Consider the following 21400-nt stretch of genomic DNA (forward strand, 5'->3'; position numbering starts at 1 on the left):
CTGTCCCACCAGCAGGACCAGACTCTCCCAGCGCTGTCCCACCAGCAGGACCAGACTCTCCCAGCGCTGTCCCACCAGCAGGACCCCACTCCCAGCGCTGTCCCACCAGCAGGACCAGACTCTCCCAGCGCTGTCCCACCAGCAGGACCCCACACTCCCAGCGCTGTCCCACCAGCAGGACCCCACACTCCCAGCGCTGTCCCACCAGCAGGACCCCACTCCCAGCGCTGTCCCACCAGCAGGACCACCTCTCCCAGCGCTGTCCCACCAGCAGGACCACTCTCTCCCAGCGCTGTCCCACCAGCAGGACCACACTCCCAGCGCTGTCCCCCCAGCAGGACCCCGACTCTCCCAGCGCTGTCCCACCAGCAGGACCAGACTCTCCCAGCGCTGTCCCACAGCAGGACCAGACTCTCCCAGCGCTGTCCCCACCAGCAGGACCAGACTCTCCCAGCGCTGTCCCACCAGCAGGACCAGACTCTCCCAGCGCTGTCCCACCAGCAGGACCAGACTCTCCCAGCGCTGTCCCACCAGCAGGACCAGACTCTCCCAGCGCTGTCCCCACCAGCAGGACCAGACTCTCCCAGCGCTGTCCCACCAGCAGGACCAGACTCTCCCAGCGCTGTCCCACCAGCAGGACCAGACTCTCCCAGCGCTGTCCCACCAGCAGGACCAGACTCTCCCAGCGCTGTCCCACCAGCAGGACCAGACTCTCCCAGCGCTGTCCCACCAGCAGGACCAGACTCTCCCAGCGCTGTCCCACCAGCAGGACCAGACTCTCCCAGCGCTGTCCCACCAGCAGGACCAGACTCTCCCAGCGCTGTCCCACCAGCAGGACCAGCACTCTCCCAGCGCTGTCCCACCAGCAGGACCACGACTCTCCCAGCGCTGTCCCACCAGCAGGACCAGACTCTCCCAGCGCTGTCCCACCAGCAGGACCAGACTCTCCCAGCGCTGTCCCACCTAGCAGGATCTAGACTCCACCAGAACACCCTCCCACAGCGCTGTCCCACCAGCAGGACCCCACATCTCCCAGCGCTGTCCCACCAGCAGGACCAGACTCTCCCAGCGCTGTCCCACCAGCAGGACCAGACTCTCCCAGCGCTGTCCCACCAGCAGGACCAGACTCTCCCAGCGCTGTCCCCCAGCAGGACCAGACTCTCCCAGCGCTGTCCCACCCATCAGGACCCACACTCCCAGCGCTGTCCCACCAGCAGGACCAGACTCTCCCAGCGCTGTCCCACCAGCAGGACCAGACTCTCCCAGCGCTGTCCCACCAGCAGGACCAGACTCTCCCAGCGCTGTCCCACCAGCAGGACCCAGACACTCCCAGCGCTGTCCCACCAGCAGGACCAGACTCTCCCAGCGCTGTCCCACCAGCAGGACCCCACACTCCCAGCGCTGTCCCACCAGCAGGACCAGACTCTCCCAGCGCTGTCCCACCAGCAGGACCCCAGCACTCTCCCAGCGCTGTCCACCAGCAGGACCCCACACTCCCAGCGCTGTCCCACCAGCAGGACCAGACCTCTCCCAGCGCTGTCCCACCAGCAGGACCCCACACTCCCAGCGCTGTCCCACCAGCAGGACCCAGACTCTCCCAGCGCTGTCCCACCAGCAGGACCCCACTCTCCCAGCGCTGTCCCACCAGCAGGACCAGACTCTCCCAGCGCTGTCCCACCAGCAGGACCAGACTCTCCCAGCGCTGTCCCACCAGCAGGACCAGACTCTCCCAAGCGCTGTCCCACCAGCAGGACCAGACTCTCCCAGCGCTGTCCCACCAGCAGGACCCAGACTCTCCAGCGCTGTCCCCCACCAGCAGGACCCAGACTCTCCCAGCGCTGTCCCACCAGCAGGACCAGACTCTCCCAGCGCTGTCCCACCAGCAGGACCAGACTCTCCCAGCGCTGTCCCACCAGCAGGACCAGACCTCTCCCAGCGCTGTCCCACCAGCAGGACCCCACACTCCCAGCGCTGTCCCACCAGCAGGACCCCACACTCCCAGCGCTGTCCCACCAGCAGGACCAGACTCTTCCAGCGCTGTCCCCACCAGCAGGACCAGACTCTCCCAGCGCTGTCCCACCAGCAGGACCAGACTCTCCCAGCGCTGTCCCACCAGCAGGACCCCACACTCCCAGCGCTGTCCCACCAGCAGGACCAGACTCTCCCAGCGCTGTCCCACCAGCAGGACCCAGACTCTCCCAGCGCTGTCCCACCAGCAGGACCAGACTCTCCCAGCGCTGTCCCACCAGCAGGACCCCACACTCCCAGCGCTGTCCCACCAGCAGGACCAGACTCTCCCAGCGCTGTCCCACCAGCAGGACCCCACACTCCCAGCGCTGTCCCACCAGCAGGACCCACACTCCCAGCGCTGTCCACCAGCAGACCAGACTCTCCCAGCGCTGTCCCACCAGCAGGACCAGACTCTCCCAGCGCTGTCCCACCAGCAGGACCAGACTCTCCCAGCGCTGTCCCACCAGCAGGACCCCACACTCCCAGCGCTGTCCCACCAGCAGGACCCCACACTCCCAGCGCTGTCCCACCAGCAGGACCAGACTCTCCCAGCGCTGTCCCACCAGCAGGACCCAGACTCTCCCAGCGCTGTCCCCACCAGCAGGACCAGACTCTCCCAGCGCTGTCCCACCAGCAGGACCAGACTCTCCCAGCGCTGTCCCACCAGCAGGACCAGACTCTCCCAGCGCTGTCCCACCAGCAGGACCAGACTCTCCCAGCGCTGTCCCACCAGCAGGACCCCACACTCCCAGCGCTGTCCCACCAGCAGGACCCCACACTCCCAGCGCTGTCCCACCAGCAGGACCAGACTCTTCCAGCGCTGTCCCACCAGCAGGACCAGACTCTCCCAGCGCTGTCCCACCAGCAGGACCAGACTCTCCCAGCGCTGTCCCACCAGCAGGACCCCACACTCCCAGCGCTGTCCCACCAGCAGGACCAGACTCTCCCAGCGCTGTCCCACCAGCAGGACCAGACTCTCCCAGCGCTGTCCCACCAGCAGGACCAGACTCTCCCAGCGCTGTCCCACCAGCAGGACCCCACACTCCCAGCGCTGTCCCACCAGCAGGACCAGACTCTCCCAGCGCTGTCCCACCAGCAGGACCCCACACTCCCAGCGCTGTCCCACCAGCAGGACCCCACACTCCCAGCGCTGTCGCACCAGCAGGACCCCACACTCCCAGCGCTGTCCCACCAGCAGGACCAGACTCTCCCAGCTCTGTCCCACCAGCAGGACCAGACTCTCTCAGCGCTGTCCCACCAGCAGGACCCCACACTCCCAGCGCTGTCCCACCAGCAGGACCCCACACTCCCAGCGCTGTCCCACCAGCAGGACCAGACTCTCCCAGCGCTGTCCCACCAGCAGGACCCCACACTCCCAGCGCTGTCCCACCAGCAGGACCAGACTCTCCCAGCGCTGTCCCACCAGCAGGACCAGACTCTCCCAGCGCTGTCCCACCAGCAGGATCCAGACTCTCCCAGCGCTGTCCCACCAGCAGGACCACTCTCTCCCAGCGCTGTCCCACCAGCAGGACCCGACTCTCCCAGCGCTGTCCCACCAGCAGGACCAGACTCTCCCAGCGCTGTCCCACCAGCAGGACCAGACTCTCCCAGCGCTGTCCCACCAGCAGGACCAGACTACTCCCAGCGCTGTCCCACCAGCAGGACCAGACTCTCCCAGCGCTGTCCCACCAGCAGGACCAGACTCTCCCAGCGCTGTCCCACCAGCAGGACCAGACTCTCCCAGCGGTGTCCCACCAGCAGGACCAGACTCTCCCAGCGCTGTCCCACCAGCAGGACCAGACTCTCCCAGCGCTGTCCCACCAGCAGGACCAGACTCTCCCAGCGCTGTCCCACCAGCAGGACCACTCTCTCCCAGCGCTGTCCCACCAGCAGGACCCCACACTCCCAGCGCTATCCCACCAGCAGGACCACTCTCTCCCAGCGCTGTCCCACCAGCAGGACCCCACACTCCCAGCGCTGTCCCACCAGCAGGACCAGACACTCCCAGCGCTGTCCCACCAGCAGGACCAGACTCTCCCAGCGCTGTCCCACCAGCAGGACCAGACTCTCCCACCAGCAGGACCAGACTCTCCCAGCGCTGTCCCACCAGCAGGACCCCACACTCCCAGCGCTGTCCCACCAGCAGGACCCCACACTCCCAGCGCTGTCCCACCAGCAGGACCCCACACTCCCAGCGCTGTCCCACCAGCAGGACCAGACTCTCCCAGCGCTGTCCCACCAGCAGGACCCCACACTCCCAGCGCTGTCCCACCAGCAGGACCAGACTCTCCCAGCGCTGTCCCACCAGCAGGACCCCACACTCCCAGCGCTGTCCCACCAGCAGGACCCCACACTCCCAGCGCTCTCCCACCAGCAGGACCAGACTCTCCCAGCTCTGTCCCACCAGCAGGACCAGACTCTCCCAGCGCTGTCCCACCAGCAGGACCCCACACTCCCTGCGCTGTCCCACCAGCAGGACCCCACACTCCCAGCGCTGTCCCACCAGCAGGACCAGACTCTCCCAGCGCTGTCCCACCAGCAGGACCCCACACTCCCAGCGCTGTCCCACCAGCAGGACCCCACACTCCCTGCGCTGTCCCACCAGCAGGACCCCACACTCCCAGCGCTGTCCCACCAGCAGGACCAGACTCTCCCAGCGCTGTCCCACCAGCAGGACCCCACACTCCCAGCGCTGTCCCACCAGCAGAACCCCACACTCCCAGCGCTGTCCCACCAGCAGGACCCCACACTCCCAGCGCTGTCCCAGCAGCAGGACCCCACACTCCCAGCGCTGTCCCACCAGCAGGAACAGACTCTCCCAGCGCTGTCCCACCAGCAGGACCAGACTCTCCCAGCGCTGTCCCACCAGCAGGACCAGACTCTCCCAGCGCTGTACCACCAGCAGGACCACTCTCTCCCAGCGCTGTCCCACCAGCAGGACCCGACTCTCCCAGCGCTGTCCCACCAGCAGGACCAGACTCTCCCAGCGCTGTCCCACCAGCAGGACCAGACTCTCCCAGCGCTGTCCCACCAGCAGGACCAGACACTCCCAGCGCTGTCCCACCAGCAGGACCAGACTCTCCCAGCGCTGTCCCACCAGCAGGACCAGACTCTCCCAGGGCTGTCCCACCAGCAGGACCAGACTCTCCCAGCGCTGTCCCACCAGCAGGACCAGACTCTCCCAGCGCTGTCCCACCAGCAGGACCAGACTCTCCCAGCGCTGTCCCACCAGCAGGACCAGACTCTCCCAGCGCTGTCCCACCAGCAGGACCAGACTCTCCCAGCGCTGTCCCACCAGCAGGACCACTCTCTCCCAGCGCTGTCCCACCAGCAGGACCCCACACTCCCAGCGCTGTCCCACCAGCAGGACCACTCTCTCCCAGCGCTGTCCCACCAGCAGGACCCCACACTCCCAGCGCTGTCCCACCAGCAGGACCAGACACTCCCAGCGCTGTCCCACCAGCAGGACCAGACTCTCCCAGCGCTGTCCCACCAGCAGGACCAGACTCTCCCACCAGCAGGACCAGACTCTCCCAGCGCTGTCCCACCAGCAGGACCCCACACTCCCAGCGCTGTCCCACCAGCAGGACCCAACACTCCCAGCTCTGTCCCACCAGCAGGACCCCACACTCCCAGCGCTGTCCCACCAGCAGGACCCCACACTCCCAGCGCTGTCCCACCAGCAGGACCAGACTCTCCCAGCGCTGTCCCACCAGCAGGACCCCACACTCCCAGCGCTGTCCCACCAGCAGGACCAGACTCTCCCACCAGCAGGACCTGACTCTCCCAGCGCTGTCCCACCAGCAGGACCCCACACTCCCAGCGCTGTCCCACCAGCAGGACCCCACACTCCCAGCGCTGTCCCACCAGCAGGACCCCACACTCCCAGCGCTGTCCCACCAGCAGGACCCCACACTCCCAGCGCTGTCCCACCAGCAGGACCCCACACTCCCAGCGCTGTCCCACCAGCAGGACCCCACACTCCCAGCGCTGTCCCACCAGCAGGACCCCACACTCCCAGCGCTGTCCCACCAGCAGGACCACTCTCTCCCAGCGCTGTCCCACCAGCAGGACCCCACACTCCCAGCGCTGTCCCACCAGCAGGACCCCACACTCCCAGCGCTGTCCCACCAGCAGGACCCCACACTCCCAGCGCTGTCCCACCAGCAGGACCAGACTCTCCCAGCGCTGTCCCACCAGCAGGACCAGAGTCTCCCAGCGCTGTCCCACCAGCAGGACCAGACACTCCCAGCGCTGTCCCACCAGCAGGACCAGACACTCCCAGCGCTCGCCACCATAACTCTCTCCCCCTGATAAACACCCGAGTGGAGGAGGACCTTACCCATGGAGAGAGTGTGGACGACAGCCTCATCCCTCGGGTGCTGGTGGTGGGGGTCGAGGACCACCGGGGGGACGTGGATGACGTGACTTCCTCTGAGGAAGACACGAGCATCCGGAAGACACTAGGGACGGTGGCAGGGACGCGCCCCTGGCCTAATGCCACCGTCCCTTACCAACTCGTCGGCAAGAGAATCGTCCGTAAGTCCTCCACTTTCATGACGTTTGATATGCTTATTAATGTAACTCTTACAGGCTAATTATTATTAAACAATAATTTCATACATTTCATAATACAGAAAGGTTTCAAAATTATACTTGACACTCTTAAGATAATTTCCTTAATTATATAACACATAATAAGTTATCAAGTGCCAAGATTCTTCATTGATAAATAATTTCAGTAAAAGGTGTAATGTGGATTGGTACCTAGGTAAAGAGAATGAGTTCGGATTCCCCGGGTTGCATTCCCAGCTGAACTTGAAATTTATATTACGTTACCTAAGAATGTGTTGTGTTGTGTTCTTCAGAGCGGCGTGTGAAGGCGGTGATGGCTGACCTGGAGAGCAAAACCTGTCTGAGGTTTATGGTGAGTACACTCGCTCATTCACTCACTCACTCGCTAGCTCACTCGCTCACTCACTCACTCACTCACTCACTCACTCACTCACTCACTCACTCACTCACTCACTCACTCACTCACACAGAGGCTGGGTATGTTTCAGAGAGGAGGAAACCGACAAGAAAGATATTTAACTGAGGATGGCGGGCTAACTCGAGCATCTCTCCTCTAAGCACACATACGTAGCCACACTAATGCTGACACCAGCACCCGTGTCATCATTTGCAGTATCAAAAGCAACAATAATATAATGTTAATCATCACAATGCATATAAAAATCATGAAAAATTTAATAACATTAACAACCATAAAATAAAATGACAATTGTGATTATGGTGGAGCAACTACAGATAATTAGATGTACGAGAGTCGATGTTAAGGTATTGGTACCCTGGCAGGCCCGGAGCGAGGAGAAGCCATATCTCTTGGTCAACGTGGGTCGAGGTAACTGCTGGACCTCCTCCATAGGATACCCGCGTGAAAAGGTCAGTTTCAGGGTGTAAAAGAAGGTCCTTTTGTGCCAGGGATGTTTCCCCAAGTAGCAAGGTCATACCTTACTAAGGTGTGTATTCACTCCCCAAAGTCTGTTTTCGATGCAATCAAGCAATTTTGCCTTGTCGCAATTTCAAGACGGAGGCAGGAAGGTCAGCAGATATGACAGTACCTACCTGACAAGGTCAATTTCTAGGTCAGTCCTCAGTAATGTTAGTCCTAGGGGAGCAAGACCAGTATTGTGTAGCATCACAACCTCTCAACTTTATACCATTGTTTGGGGAGGGTGGGGAGGGTGGTGGGGGCTTGTTATGCCAGTCAACTGTCGTGTTTTTTTATCATTACAATGCTTACCTGTATTATGTATCGTTTTGTTATCACTTCACATTTTCCCTGGGGGTGAACACGTGTGTGGTGGGCGTCAGGTGACCATCAACCTGGGCCTGGGCTGCCGGCACCGGGCGCGCATCACCCACGATCTGCTGCACGCCCTGGGCTTCCTGCACGAACACTCCCGCCCCGACAGGGACCACTACGTCGCTGTCAACTGGGACAACATCATGAAAGGTGAGGCGTCCCAGGGAAGCTCCAGGAGGGACGCGAGGCAGGCAAGTGCCACAATAGGCAAGTATCGGGCGGGGTTCCAGGTAGAGAGATGAGGGGACAGGTCCAGGGAAGTATCAGAACAGTGGCCCTTGAAGGGAAGTGTCTGGGCGTCAATATTCATAGAGTTATCAGGAAAGTGTCATATTCATCCTTATACCAAATAATGATTCGAAATTGTGTGTGGCTCTCTAAAACCCAGACTGACCATGAATGTCTAACCTAATCACCGGACTCGATGCTGAGGCAAAGATCGTTAAACTCGTCGAGTGTCTGAATACTGACAACGCAAAAAAAAGTAACTGGCTGAATGAACGCGCAAGCTATAGATTACTAAGAACTCTAAATGACCCAACTAGGATTAGAACACATGCCGCTCAGGGTCACCCCTTCCCCTAAACGTACACAGTAATGTGAACAACTGACCAATGATAGTGTATAAGGATTGGTTAGTCCTTGTGTTTATTAACTTAGCTCAATGACTAATCAACCCCCGATTACACTCGTGATTCAATTTGGGTTCAGTTTTTCATAAAATTCTGGCATATGCATGGGCCGTGCTAGAATTCTTAGTGACGTATAGCTTGCGCGTTCATGTAGCCTTGGTCATATTTGTAGACACAGTGTGTGTCTGACACACACACTCTCACACTCTCACTCTCACACTCTCAGTCCAGTCCAGCCGCGGAGGGAGGGTCGCTGGGGTCACGCGCTACAATAATCGCCAATATTTTTGGGGTTAATTAAGGCTACAGTGACAGATCACAGATCTAGGGGTATTACAAAGCGTATAACCGCCGCGAATAGGAAAGACAAAATACAGTGCTATCACTAGAACTTTGTGTTAAACAGTGAATTCAACAGACAGGCCACGAGGGAGGGCCCACGACGCTTTGTTTACATATTGGGTCAAGTGATCAGTGGTACAGGGAATTGGTGAACTGTAACAAAACAGACACACCGATACAGTGACTGACTCCAGAGATTTGTGTTAGATAGAGAAGAACCGCCATCATCAATCTACTGGATTAGTGAATCACCACGTTGGAGGCGACGACGGAGCACTTCGTCATCCAGCATCGTAATTATTCGCCTGGTTGTGTGAGCGGGAGGCTGACAGGTAGGTACCCCTCTCTGGTCAATTCTTCAGGTGTACAGAGGTAAAATGTTACCAAATTCTTGTTCAGTATATCAGATACATTTAAAATATCAAAGTGGCTCATTTTGGGAAGGAAGCAGAGAGTTACATTGAGGGGTGAGACCTCAGAATGGTGTGAAGTCACCAGTGGAGTCCCACAGGGCTCTGTACTAGGACCTATCATGTTTCTGATATACGTAAATGATCTCCCAGAGGGTATAGACTCGTTCCTCTCAATGTTTGCTGACGACGCCAAACTTATGAGAAGGATTAAGACGGAGGACAGCAGCTTGAGGCTTCAAGAAAACCTGGACAAGCTGCAGGAATGGTCTAACAAATGGCTGTTAGTTTACCCCAAGCAAATGTAATGTAATGAAGATAGGGGTAAGAAGCAGGAGACAACATACAAGCTATCATTTGGGAGATGAAATCCTGCAAAAAGAGAGAGAGAGAGAGAGAGAGAGAGAGAGAGAGAGAGAGAGAGAGAGAGAGAGAGAGAGAGAGAGAGAGAGAGAGAGAGAGAGAGAGAGAGAGAGCAACAGAGAGAGAGAGAACAAGATAGCAAGAGAGAGAGCAACAGAGAGAGAGAGAGCAAGATAGCAAGAGAGAGAGCAACAGAGAGAGAGAGAGCAAGATAGCAAGAGAGAGCAAGATAGCAAGAGAGAGCAAGATAGCAAGAGAGAGCAAGATAGCAAGAGAGAGCAAGATAGCAAGAGAGAGCAAGATAGCAAGAGAGAGCAAGATAGCAAGAGAGAGCAAGATAGCAAGAGAGAGCAAGATAGCAAGAGAGAGCAAGATAGCAAGAGAGAGCAAGATAGCAAGAGAGAGCAAGATAGCAAGAGAGAGCAAGATAGCAAGAGAGAGCAAGATAGCAAGAGAGAGCAAGATAGCAAGAGAGAGCAAGATAGCAAGAGAGAGCAAGATAGCAAGAGAGAGCAAGATAGCAAGAGAGAGCAAGATAGCAAGAGAGAGAGAGAGAGAGCAAGAGAGAGAGAGAGAGCAAGAGAGAGAGAGAGCAAGAGCAAGAGAGAGAGCGAGAGCAAGAGAGAGAGAGAGAGAGAGAGAGCGAGAGCAAGAGAGAGCGAGAGAGAGAGAGAGCAAGAGAGAGAGAGAGAGAGAGCAAGAGAGAGGGAGTGAGAGAGAGAACGTATACTCACTTAGTTGTGTTTGCGGGGGTTGAGCTCTGGCTCTTTGGTCCCGCCTCTCAACCGTCAATCAACAGGTGTACAGATTCCTGAGCCTACTGGGCTCTATCATATCTACACTTGAAACTGTGTATGGAGTCAGCCTCCACCACATCACTTCCTAATGCATTCCATTTGTCAACCACTCTGACACTAAAAAAGTTCTTTCTAATATCTCTGTGGCTCATTTGGGCACTCAGTTTCCACCTATGTCCCCCTCCCCGCTCAGCTCGTTGTCGCCGTGTGGGGGCTTAGTGGGCGGCTGCCGGAGTGTGATGCTCCTTGGGACAGTCCTCTGTCCTTTTCTAGCCTTGTGCTCCTGCTGCCGTCCTCTCCAATTCTGCTGGGCATCTTTTCCTTTTCCTTCTGTTTCGTTTTTCTCCCCCCTCTTCTCCTATCTGCTTGCCGTTTCCTACCGACCTTTTGCTCGTTCTGGTTCTTCCCTTGGACTTCTTCTATTTTGACGCCCGGGTGCTTGAGGAGGCATACTCATGCACCCGTAGAACTGCAGTACGCGACGTCGTGAGCGAGGGGAACCTTTTATTGTCAATCCCCACTTCGTCACTGAACCAGATCTCGACGGACTGTCGGTTTCTTAAGGTGGCGTTTGTGGGGCGTATACTCGCGATGCACCCCTAGGAGGCCCCGACAAGATCGGCGATAGCTTCTTGTTGGGTGTCCTGCCTCTAATTGTGGCTCCATGGTGAGTGTGGGGGCACATTCGTGAGTGAATTCTTTCTTTCGTCAAGATGATTACCCCTGCTTCGGCTTCTTCTGGTTTACCTTCTCAGGCTCGTGGGGTGGGCGACCAAGCCCCCGAGTCGGTCCGTATTGGAAGACCGGGCTCTGCATGTAGCCTCCGCTGCATTGGGCCCCGACCTTGCTCCTCCTTTGGCCTCTCTGACTCCTTCCTCTGGCTCCCCTCCCTCCTCTGTGGTTGGGTCGAGCCCCAAGCCCCCAGTGGTGACTACCTCGTCCCCTGGCGCGGCTCCTTCTCTAGTTGTAACTACTGCGCCTTTTAACCCCTCTCTCTCTGGGGGTTCTCACCGCCGTCCTCGTCACGGCCGCCCTCGCTCGATTCCTTCCAGTTCTGCTACCTATCAAGCCTTGTTTGGTCCCGCTTCGTGGGCCAAATATTTTGATCTCCTCCCTCTTGATTCTGCGCCTCCTGACGATTTCTCCCTCCATCGACATCTCATTGATTCTGTGGATGCCTCCATTACTTTCAACCCCACTCGTCTCGGTACACGTGTCGTTGCTGCTCCTTCTCAGGATGCTGCTTCCCGCTTGGCTGCCTTATCCTGCCTTGGCGAGACCCCCGTTCGGGTCTCGAAGAACGTTCAGTTGAATGCCAGTGTTGGCACTATTTTGCTCCCGCCCCATGTTGCGACCGGTGTTCGGGACCTGCGCGACTGCCACGACGATATTCGACATATCCTCGCTGCCCAGGGCCATTCTATTCTCCAGGTGGACACGTTTACTCGTCCCCCTCGTGGTAGTCGCCGTCAACCCCTCCGGGTTGTGAAGATTACCTTTGATGGTAGGACCCTTCCACCCTCTGTCATTCTTGCTGGTGCCAGGTGCTCTGTCCAGGAGTACATTCCTTCTCCTCGGCTCTGCAACAAGTGCTGGAGGTTTGGGCATGGTGCCCTCCGCTGCTCCGGGACTGTCTCTCTCTGTCCTTTGTGTGGTGGCGAAGGTCACTCTAAGTCGGAGTGCGCTTCTCCCCAGGCTCGTTGCCTCAACTGCGGTGAGGCCCATCCTACCTTCTCCCGTGCGTGTGTCCATTACAAGCTTGAGGCAGCCATCCTCAACTTGAAGCACCGGGAGCGTTTATCTTTTCCTGAGGCGAGGCGCCAGGTTCGCCGGCTCCCGCCTTATGCTAATATCTCTTATGCTCGCGTGTTGCGCTCTTCCTCTCCTCGTCCTTCCCGCCTTCCTCAGACTCACAACCGTTTCCGGGCCTTGGACCCTGATGCGCCCACTGCCCCCTCCTCTGTCCCTTTGGGTTCTCTCCCGAAGGATCCTCCTCCTGGTCCTCTGTCTGGGGTTCCCCTTCCTTCTACCCGGTCTGTCGTGTCTTCTGTGTCTTCTTCCTCGTCCCCCTCCGATCCTCCTTCCCATCCTCTTCCTCCATCTATCGGCTCTCCCCGCCGCCTGTCGGTGCGGGCGGATGTCCATCGCTCTCCTAACGGCCGTTGTGTGTGCTCTCGTTCGGCTTCTCCTGTTGAGACACTGGAATCCGTTGCCCGGTACGTAGTTGCTGGGACACCGGTCTCTAAGTCAGAAGCGTAAGCCTGGCTCCTCTCCTTCCTCTTCCCCGGCGGGTATAGAAGGCTTCGCTTTCTTCCTCAGCTCCTCCTTCTGGCTCTGTTGCTCCTTCCCCTCCCGTTTCAGTGCTTGCGCCCCCTGTTCCTGCTATGGAGGTTTCTTTGGCCCCTGCTTCCCTTTCGGTTGCTGCTCTTGCTGGGGTGCACTCCTCTCTTTCTACTCCCCCTCTTCCTGCTGCTGTCCTTGACTGCTCCTCTCCGTTGTCTCCTCCTCCTCCTCCTCCTCCTCCGGACCCTGCCCGCCCACCTCTGATCTGTTCTCCCGTTTCCTTCCCTCCGTCTTTGCTCAGTTTACCCATGCCCCCTAACCCTGACTTTGCTGACCCTGATCCCGACCCTGATATTCTTTAACGTGCCCTGTTGGTCTTTCGCCTTTGTTTCTTCCTTGTTCTCTGTTTTTGTCCTTTCTCTTCTCGTCGTTGTCCATTCTTCAATGGAACGTTCGAGGTTATTACGCCAATTTCCTCGAACTCCAACTTCTGGTTTCGCGGTTTTCGCCCCTTTGTGTCTGTCTCCAGGAGCCAATGCTTGGTGCTCGTCCTGGTCGTTTTCGTGGCTATTCCTTTCTCTCCCCCCCCCCAGCCATTGCTGGGGCTTCTAATTCTTCTGCTCTCTTGATTCGGGCTGATGTTCCCTTTGTTCCTTTACTTTTTCCTTCGCCTCTCCATTGTTCTGCTGCTCGTATCTTTGTGGGGAAATGGTACACAGTTTGTTCCATTTATCTCCCCCCGAGTGTCCCGCTCTCTCTTCCTGATTTGAAACACCTCCTAGACTCCTTGCCGGAGCCTGTGCTCCTGCTGGGTGACTTCAATTGTCGTCATTCTCTTTGGGGTGACGTTCTGACGAATACCCGGGGTCGCCTCCTTGAGCCGTTTCTCCTCTCTTCTTCCCTGTCTCTTCTGAATTCTGGTGAGCCCACTCATTTGGACTCTCGAACTCGCACCCTTTCTTGTCTTGATCTTTCTCTCTGCTCTTCTTCTCTTTACTTAGATTTCACGTGGCAGGTTCTTGATGACCTCCATGGAAGTGATCATTTCCCCATCCTTGTTTCCTTTTTCTCTTTTCGCCCTTCCCTCTCTTTCCCTAGGTGGCAGTTTGCTAAGGCGGACTGGACCCTATTTTCCCTCAGTGCTACTCTCTCTGACCTCTCCCTTCTGCCCCTCTCTCGCGCTCTCCTCCTTTTTCATGACACTGTCTTCGACGCTGCCCTCCGCTCTATTCCTCGCTCTTCCTCTCGGGGTCCGCGGAAGTGCGTTCCGTGGTGGAATGCGGACTGTGCTCGGGCTGTCCGCTGTAAGCGTGCAGCCTGGAAGAAGCACCGCCGTAGGCAGACGACCGATTCTTTTCTTTTCTTTCGGAAAGCGAGTGCGGTGGCCCGTAGGGCCATCCGTACGGCTAAACGTGAATGTTGGGCATCTTATGTCTCGACAATTACGTCCGAAACCCCTCTGGCCCAGATCTGGAAGCGTATCCGCAAGATAGCGGGTAAGTTCGTTCCCGATGTTTCACCGGTCCTTCACCTCCATGATACTCTTGTGGCGGACCCGTTGCAGGTCGCTTCCGAACTGGGTTCCCACTTTTCTTCTGTTAGCTCTGGTCTTCATCTTCCCCAATCTTTCCTTCTTCGTAAACCTGTCCTTGAGTCTCGTCCTTTAGATTTCTGCACTCATCTTCAGCTTCCCTATAATGATCCCTTCTCTCTCTCTGAACTTCGTTCTGCCCTGGCCCTCTGCGATTCTACGGCGGCGGGCTCCGATGGTATTCATTATGAGATGCTTCGCCATCTCCCTCCGAGCACGTCTCAGTATTTACTGAGTCTGTATAATCGGATCTGGGAGTCGTCGTCAGTCCCTGAGGACTGGCTCGATGCCGTTGTCCTCCCTGTTCGCAAACCGGGGTCTCTGGGTACTTCCCCTAAGGACTTTCGCCCTATTGCTCTCACAAGTTGTGTCTGCAAACTCTTTGAACGTATGGTTAACGTTCGTCTGATGTGGTTCCTGGAACACCATCACCTCCTCTCCCCTTCTCAATTTGGTTTCCGCAAGTGCCGCAGCACGACAGATGTCCTGGTGAACTTGGAGGTCTATATTCGTACTGCTTTTGCTGCGAAGACCTCCGTTGTTGCCGTCCTTTTTGACCTAGAAAAGGCTTACGACACCACTTGGCGTTATCATATCCTATCTCAACTTCATTCTTTTGGCCTTCGTGGTCATCTCCCTCTCCTTCTCCGCAGCTTCCTCTCTCGTCGTTCCTTTCGGGTGCGCCTTGGTACCGCTCTCTCTCCCTCTTTTCAGCAATACGAAGGTGTGCCCCAGGGTAGTGTTCTGAGCACTACTCTTTTTCTGGTTGCCCTCAATGGTCTTCTATCCTCTCTTCCTTCTGGTGTCTTCTCCGCTCTCTATGTCGATGATCTTACCCTTTGTTGTCAGGGTGATGATTCGCCTCTCCTTCAACGCCGGCTTCAACTTGCAATTGATGCCGTGTCGTCTTGGGCCACAGGTCATGGCTTCAAGTTCTCTACTTCTAAGACTTGTGCCATGACTTTTACGCGGAAACGGGTTGTTCTTCGTCCCTCTTTGTCACTTTATGGTCATCCCCTTGAATACAAAGATTCCGCGAAGCTTTTGGGGTTATTCCTTGACACTCGTTTGTCTTGGTCTCCCCATATCTCTTACCTCCGTGTTGAGTGCTCTAAGGCCCTTACCCTCCTTCGGGTCTTGTCCCATACTTCTTGGGGGGCAGATAGGCGCACTCTCCTTGCTTTACATTCCTCTCTCGTCCTGTCTAAGCTCGATTATGGTTGCCCTGCTTACTCGTCTGCTTCTCCTTCTACTCTTCGCCGTCTTGATGCTTTGCACCATACTGGGTTGCGCCTCAGTTCATGTGCCTTTCGTTCGACTCCCGTCCTTAGCTTGTATGTTGACACTGGCTTCCTGTCTCTCCAGGACCGCCGTGATCGCTACTGTTTTCGCTATCTTGCGCGGTCCTTGCAACATCCTTCCTCTCGCCTCTGTCGTGCTTTAACTTTTACCCCTCCTGCGGTTCCTGTTCCTCTTCACCACCTCCCTCTTTCTGTCCGGTTATCTCGCCTACAGGATTCTCTTTCCGTTCGTATTTCTGATGTTTCTCCTCGTGTTGTTCCTTCTTTGCCCCCGTGGAGGGTCCCTCTTCCGCGGTTTTGTACATCCTTGACTCGTATCACTAAAGCTTTTACCCCTCCTACGGTTCTAAAACGCCTTTTCCTCGAGCACTTTTCTTCTCACTCCCGCTCCGTTTCTGTCTTCACCGATGGGTCTAAGTCAGCGGACGGTGTTGGCTACTCTGTTGTTTTTCCTGATCGCACTTATATGTGTCGCTTGCCTCCGGAGACTAGCATCTTTACAGCGGAACTTTATGCTATTCTCTATGCTCTTCGTCTCCTGCTTTCTCGTTGTCAGTCTTCCTTTGTGGTTGTTGTTGACTCTCGTAGTGCCCTCATGGCTCTCGGGTGCTTTAATCCAGTTCATCCAGTAGTTGTCGAGATCCAGCATTGGCTGTTTCTCGTTCACAGTAAATTTAAGTCGGTTGAGTTTTGTTGGGTTCCCAGCCATATTGGCGTGTCTTTAAATGAACGTGCGGATGCTGCCGCTAAGGAAGCTGTCCGCTCTTGTCCCATCTCTCGTAAAGGCATTCCGTATTCCGACTTTTACCCGGTTATCCATTCCTCAGTCCTTACCCGTTGGCAGGCTTCTTGGTTGTCTGTTGGTGGTAACAAGCTACGTACTCTTAAATGTTGTGTTTCCTCGTGGCCGTCCTCCTTCCACCGTAACCGGCGGTGGGAGACAGCTCTGGCGAGGTTGCGTATTGGCCATACTCGCTTAACCCATGGTCACTTGATGGAGCGCCGCCCTGCTCCTTATTGTCCTAGTTGCATTGTCCCTCTTACGGTCGTGCATGTCCTTCTTGAATGTCCTGACTTCCAGGACGAGCGTGTCTTGCTTTCCGACCGCCCCTCGCGGTCACCTGTCCCTCGATAGAATTCTTGGTGACTCGGATACTTTTGATATCGTTCGCCTTATGCGTTTTTGTTCTCGTATTGGCATCCTTGGTGATATTTAGCGCCCTCTGATTATTTTGCGTATTTGATGGTGCTACATAGCCTTCCCGGTTTGGTGCCTTCTTTTGATAATTACTTACTTACTTCCACCTATGTCCCCTTGTGTTAAATAGCCTGTCTTTATCTACCTGAAGCCCTGAAGCTCATATCAGGAGGATAACATCAGCGGCATATGCCAGGTTGGCTAACATAAGAGCGGGCTTTAGAAACTTGTGTAAGGAATCTTTCAGAACATTTTATACCACATATGTCAGACCAACTCTGGAGTATGCAGCTCCAGCATGGAGTTCATATCTAGTCAAGCATAATACTAAACTGGAAATGGTTCAAAGGTTTGCCACCAGACTAGTACCAGAACTGAGGGGTGTGAGCTACGAGGAGAGACTACGGGAATTGAACCTCACGTCACTGGGAGACAGAAGAGTTACAGGGGACATGATCACCACATAAAAGATTCTCAGAGGAATTGATAGGGTAGATAAAGACAGGCTTTTTAACACAAGAGGCACACGCACTAGGGGACACAGGTGGAAATTGAGTGTCCAAATGAGCCATAGAGACGTTAGAAAGAAATTTTTCAGTGCCAGAGTAATAGACAAATGGAATGCATTAGGAAGTGATGTGGTGGAGGCTGACTCCATACACAGCTTCAAGTGTAGATATGATAGAGCCCAATAGGCTCAGGAACCTGTACACCTGTTGAGAGGCGGGACCAAAGAGTCGGAGCTCAACCCCCGCAAGCACAATTAGGTAAATTAGGTAATTAGGTAAGTACACACACACACCACACACACACACACACACACACACACACACACACACACACACACACACACACGAAATGACATTGATATTTAAATCCGTATTTTCTTCTCAGGTACAAAACGTAATTTCGTGATCAGCCGGAAATATTCGACTCTGGAAGTGCACCATAGTGCACACATGCACTATGGAGACTACGCTTATGCTGTGGTAAGTATACCTAGTTTATAGTGGTGTTGTTAGTGATGGTGGTGGTTGTGGTGGGTGGTGGCGATACAATGAATAGTGGTAATGAAGTGGTGATCTTGTTAGTGAAGGATGATGTAGAGTTCTTAGAGAACTCTCCATTAATGATCCAGACTGACCTTCCGGTGATGAGAATGTTTATCAACCTTCCTTAACCCATGCAGCTTTTTCACCCTGTCAGAATGTCATTTTCCCGTTTTCAAAATCGTCGACTCAAAAGTTGCTTTTCCAAATTATTTGGCTGTAATATTGAAAATCTTGTATATTTTTCTCTATGTACATATACTTAAATGTTTTATAATAGTTTTACAAATTTAATCGAAACCAAAAAAGTTGATGGATTTTAAAACTTTAAAAACTATTTTATTAAAGTCATAAGTAATTCAATAAACAAAGTTAAATAAAATGCCAGGGTGTCGTAATTCAGTTTATTCATGTGAAGTTTACAGTCAATGAGAAATATGTGATTATCTTCACCGTTCTTGGCTACTCGGAAGAGGGCACAACGCAGATAATTTTCATCTTCCAATCAACTTCGTTGCTTCCTTGCAACACTTGCAACAAAGTTGAAAGCCTGACTGGCAAAGATATGCCGACACAAATGAAATCGAAGTTGGCGCTCTTGGTCAGGACTCGCTCATCAATGACCAAATGTTGTGACTGATTTCTCATCGAGCACATCGATGTCCTGGCTTTGTTGCTGTGGACTCTTCCCTTTCACAGTATATACTCAAATGCTCTAATCTTTCTAACAAACGTGACCAAACATAAGCTTACCCCTTCCATTTATCTTTCTTTCTCTTTCCTTTTCTTTCTTCTCCTTTTTTCTGTTCATTGTCTTCTCCTACGCTCCCTTGCTATCCTCTTCTTATTCCTATCTCCTTCCCATTCGGTGGTTATAATAGGAGCTGCCTCGTATGGGCCAATAGGCCTTCTGCAGCTCTTAGTATTATTACTATCCCCTCTACTACACCTTACTTTGCTCCTCAGCTCTCTCTTGCTTATTTATTGCCTGTCTCTACTTCCTCACAATCGACTTGAGAATGGTCCAGGACGGACCGAAAAGTCGTCGTCCCTTCACCTTCTAGTGTGTGGTCTGGTCAACATACTTTAGCCACGTTATTGTGATTCATCGCCTGCACATCGAGCACATCTTTTGCTCCCGAATTAATCTTCAGCTGAAATATTCAATCCGACTACACTGGTGGTGGTGTAGTCGTCCAGGTCCACCATCCAACCACTTGGGCTGGACGGTAGAGCGACGGTCTCGCTTCGTGCAGGTCGGCGTTCATTACCCGACCGTCCAAGTGGATGGTCACCATTCCTTTTCCCCGTCCCATCCCATTCCTTATCCTGACGCCTTCAGAGCGCTATATAGTCGCTCTCCTGATTAACATACATACATGCAGAAATTAATTTTCACAATCGAGAACTTTTTCTGATATTTTGAGTGGATTTCACACTAAATCCAACTCCTCATCAATGAGTTCAGAAAAAATATATATTAAATTAATTTTCTAGTGTTGTCAAATACTGCAAAATTTAATTCATTGTCAATTCTGGAAGCACTTTGTTATCCCTCAACCCGTCCTCTTCATAGCACGTCGCATTTTGACGTATACTTAGTGCCAAAAACTGTCGTCCTAGAAAATGGTAGTGGCTCGCGAAATTGACATACTGTCCCGTTTTCTGTTTTATGTCCGTTGGTAGGTTAGGATTAGGGCACTTCAGTACGACAGTTTCTTGACGTTGGGAAACCTTAGGAGGACGGGCTACATCACCACAGCAACAAGAACTGATGACGGTTTCTCAAACGTTGCAACATTTTTTTATCTTAAATTTTTTTGTCAGTCTTCCAGCTTGCTCATGAAAGCTTTCAGATAAATATTTAATTTTATGATAGTTGTATTCCTTGTGTCTGAAAAGTGTCTAATTGAGCTGCTCAAAAATATCAGTCAAATAAGCAAGGCGCATGATCCATTCCTTATCCTACCAGGCAAAAAAATACATTTTACCCTGAACTATAAAAAAAATAATTTGAGATCGTCTCCAAGCCCAGTTACATTTCCTTTTAAAAACCATTGAAGATCGTGTTGATAAGAAGCCATTGACGGCCAACATCCACGTCAGTACACAATTGCTTGAAAAGTCGTGATTTGAGAGCTCCTCCTTTGACAATATTCATGATGTGAATTCTTTAATTCAAAATCTTCTCCAGTATTTTTGGAAGGCAAGTGCTTGACGATAGATCATATATTGAATGCCTTTTAATTTTTGGAGCTCGTTAACTTGGAATCTCCAACATTTTTGGAGTTTCATTAACTTGAAATCCAGAATTTGTCCCTAGCACAGCTGGTGCTCCATCGGTACAGCGTCCACAGGTTTTGTTAAAATGCAACAACATTTTCCACATGATTTCTATTTACATATAAGTACGTCTGTCTGTCCTCCAAAAAAAATCTCCATTTTTTGACATAGTCATCCTTATTCATGATGACCACCGCGTTGAGTTTGTCAGCCTTGGTGGTAGTGTGAAGAGTTGCATCTCTCTTCTTTTTAACATTGTGCGGTCTCAATCTGTGGGCCTAGAGTTTTTTTGGACGAGCTGGGTATCCTGAGGTGGCGCTCGTGCTGTGTAAAATGCTTCGGGTATCTGTGATAAACGTTTGTGGCATTGAATTGGTGACTGCGTGCAGGGCAATTGTCAAGTTTATAGCGGAGGCGGCGTACCGGACGTTTTTACGTCGTCACGAGAGACGGACCTTACCCCTGTGACTTTGACTATCTCGGATTGGAGTGGTGCCATCATGTATGTTAGCATTCATGGGGCGCCTTTGGAGTTTTCGGAGGGACTGCTGCGGTGTTATTTCGGCCAGTTTGGAGCTGTTGTCAGTGTGTAGTTGTACGTGCTCTCCTCGGGAATGCTCAAGGGTATGCGGACTAACATTCGCACCCTGGGAATGCGGCTGCGGTCGGACATTTCATCCTCGGTGAAGCTCCTGGGTTATTACGTTCGGGTGTATTACGCCCGCCAGCCTCGACATGTTATCGTTGAGGTCTCTTGGGCCATCAGGCTGCTGGGTGCTTTGCGCCTGCTGTCACGCTCCTGAACGTCTTCCATGAGGAGGATTTCCCGCCGCTCCCTGTGGAGGAGGATTCCGTAAGGGAGGATGTGGATGTCCCGTGTGCTGATGCGGCTCCCCCTGTATCGCCCGGCGTGCCTCCTGATGTTGCAGCCCTTCCTCCGGGAGTTGCGGTGCCGTCAGGTGGCCCTCTTGCTCCGGTCGCTGTCCCTTCTGCTCTCGTGGGTCTTCCGGGTGGTCTCTGTGCTCCATCGACGTCGTCGTCTTCATCTCCTGCTGCTGCGCCTGGCCCTGCGCCCTCGCCTTGTCACAGCTGTGATAGATGCTGGGGTTGCTGCGGGGCCTCCTGCTGTGTGTGGCCCGGTTCCCCCTGCAGTTGAAGCTGCTGCCATTCTGCGTCTGTGCGCCCAGCCCGTGTTGCCCGTGTTTCTGGCTCTGCCTTTGGCTCTGATGGTGTGCAGCCGGTGCCTAAGCGTTCTCGTTGTTCCTCTTATGC

General features: G+C 54.3%; 1 protein-coding gene across 1 annotated transcript in view; it reads left to right on the forward strand.

Annotated features, from left to right (window-relative positions):
• LOC138349525 (astacin-like metalloprotease toxin 2) overlaps positions 1–21400 on the forward strand; it is a 50174-nt gene that overhangs the window by 17084 nt on the left and 11690 nt on the right. Inside the window, exons 3-6 of the mRNA XM_069331401.1 lie at positions 6879–6937; positions 7369–7455; positions 7888–8029; positions 17691–17785. Coding sequence (XP_069187502.1) covers positions 6879–6937; positions 7369–7455; positions 7888–8029; positions 17691–17785 — 383 coding nt within the window. The remainder of the gene's footprint in view (positions 1–6878; positions 6938–7368; positions 7456–7887; positions 8030–17690; positions 17786–21400) is intronic.

The sequence above is a fragment of the Procambarus clarkii genome, chromosome 25 (assembly GCF_040958095.1).
Source record: "Procambarus clarkii isolate CNS0578487 chromosome 25, FALCON_Pclarkii_2.0, whole genome shotgun sequence".
In the NCBI taxonomy this organism is placed as follows: Eukaryota; Metazoa; Arthropoda; class Malacostraca; order Decapoda; family Cambaridae; genus Procambarus; species Procambarus clarkii.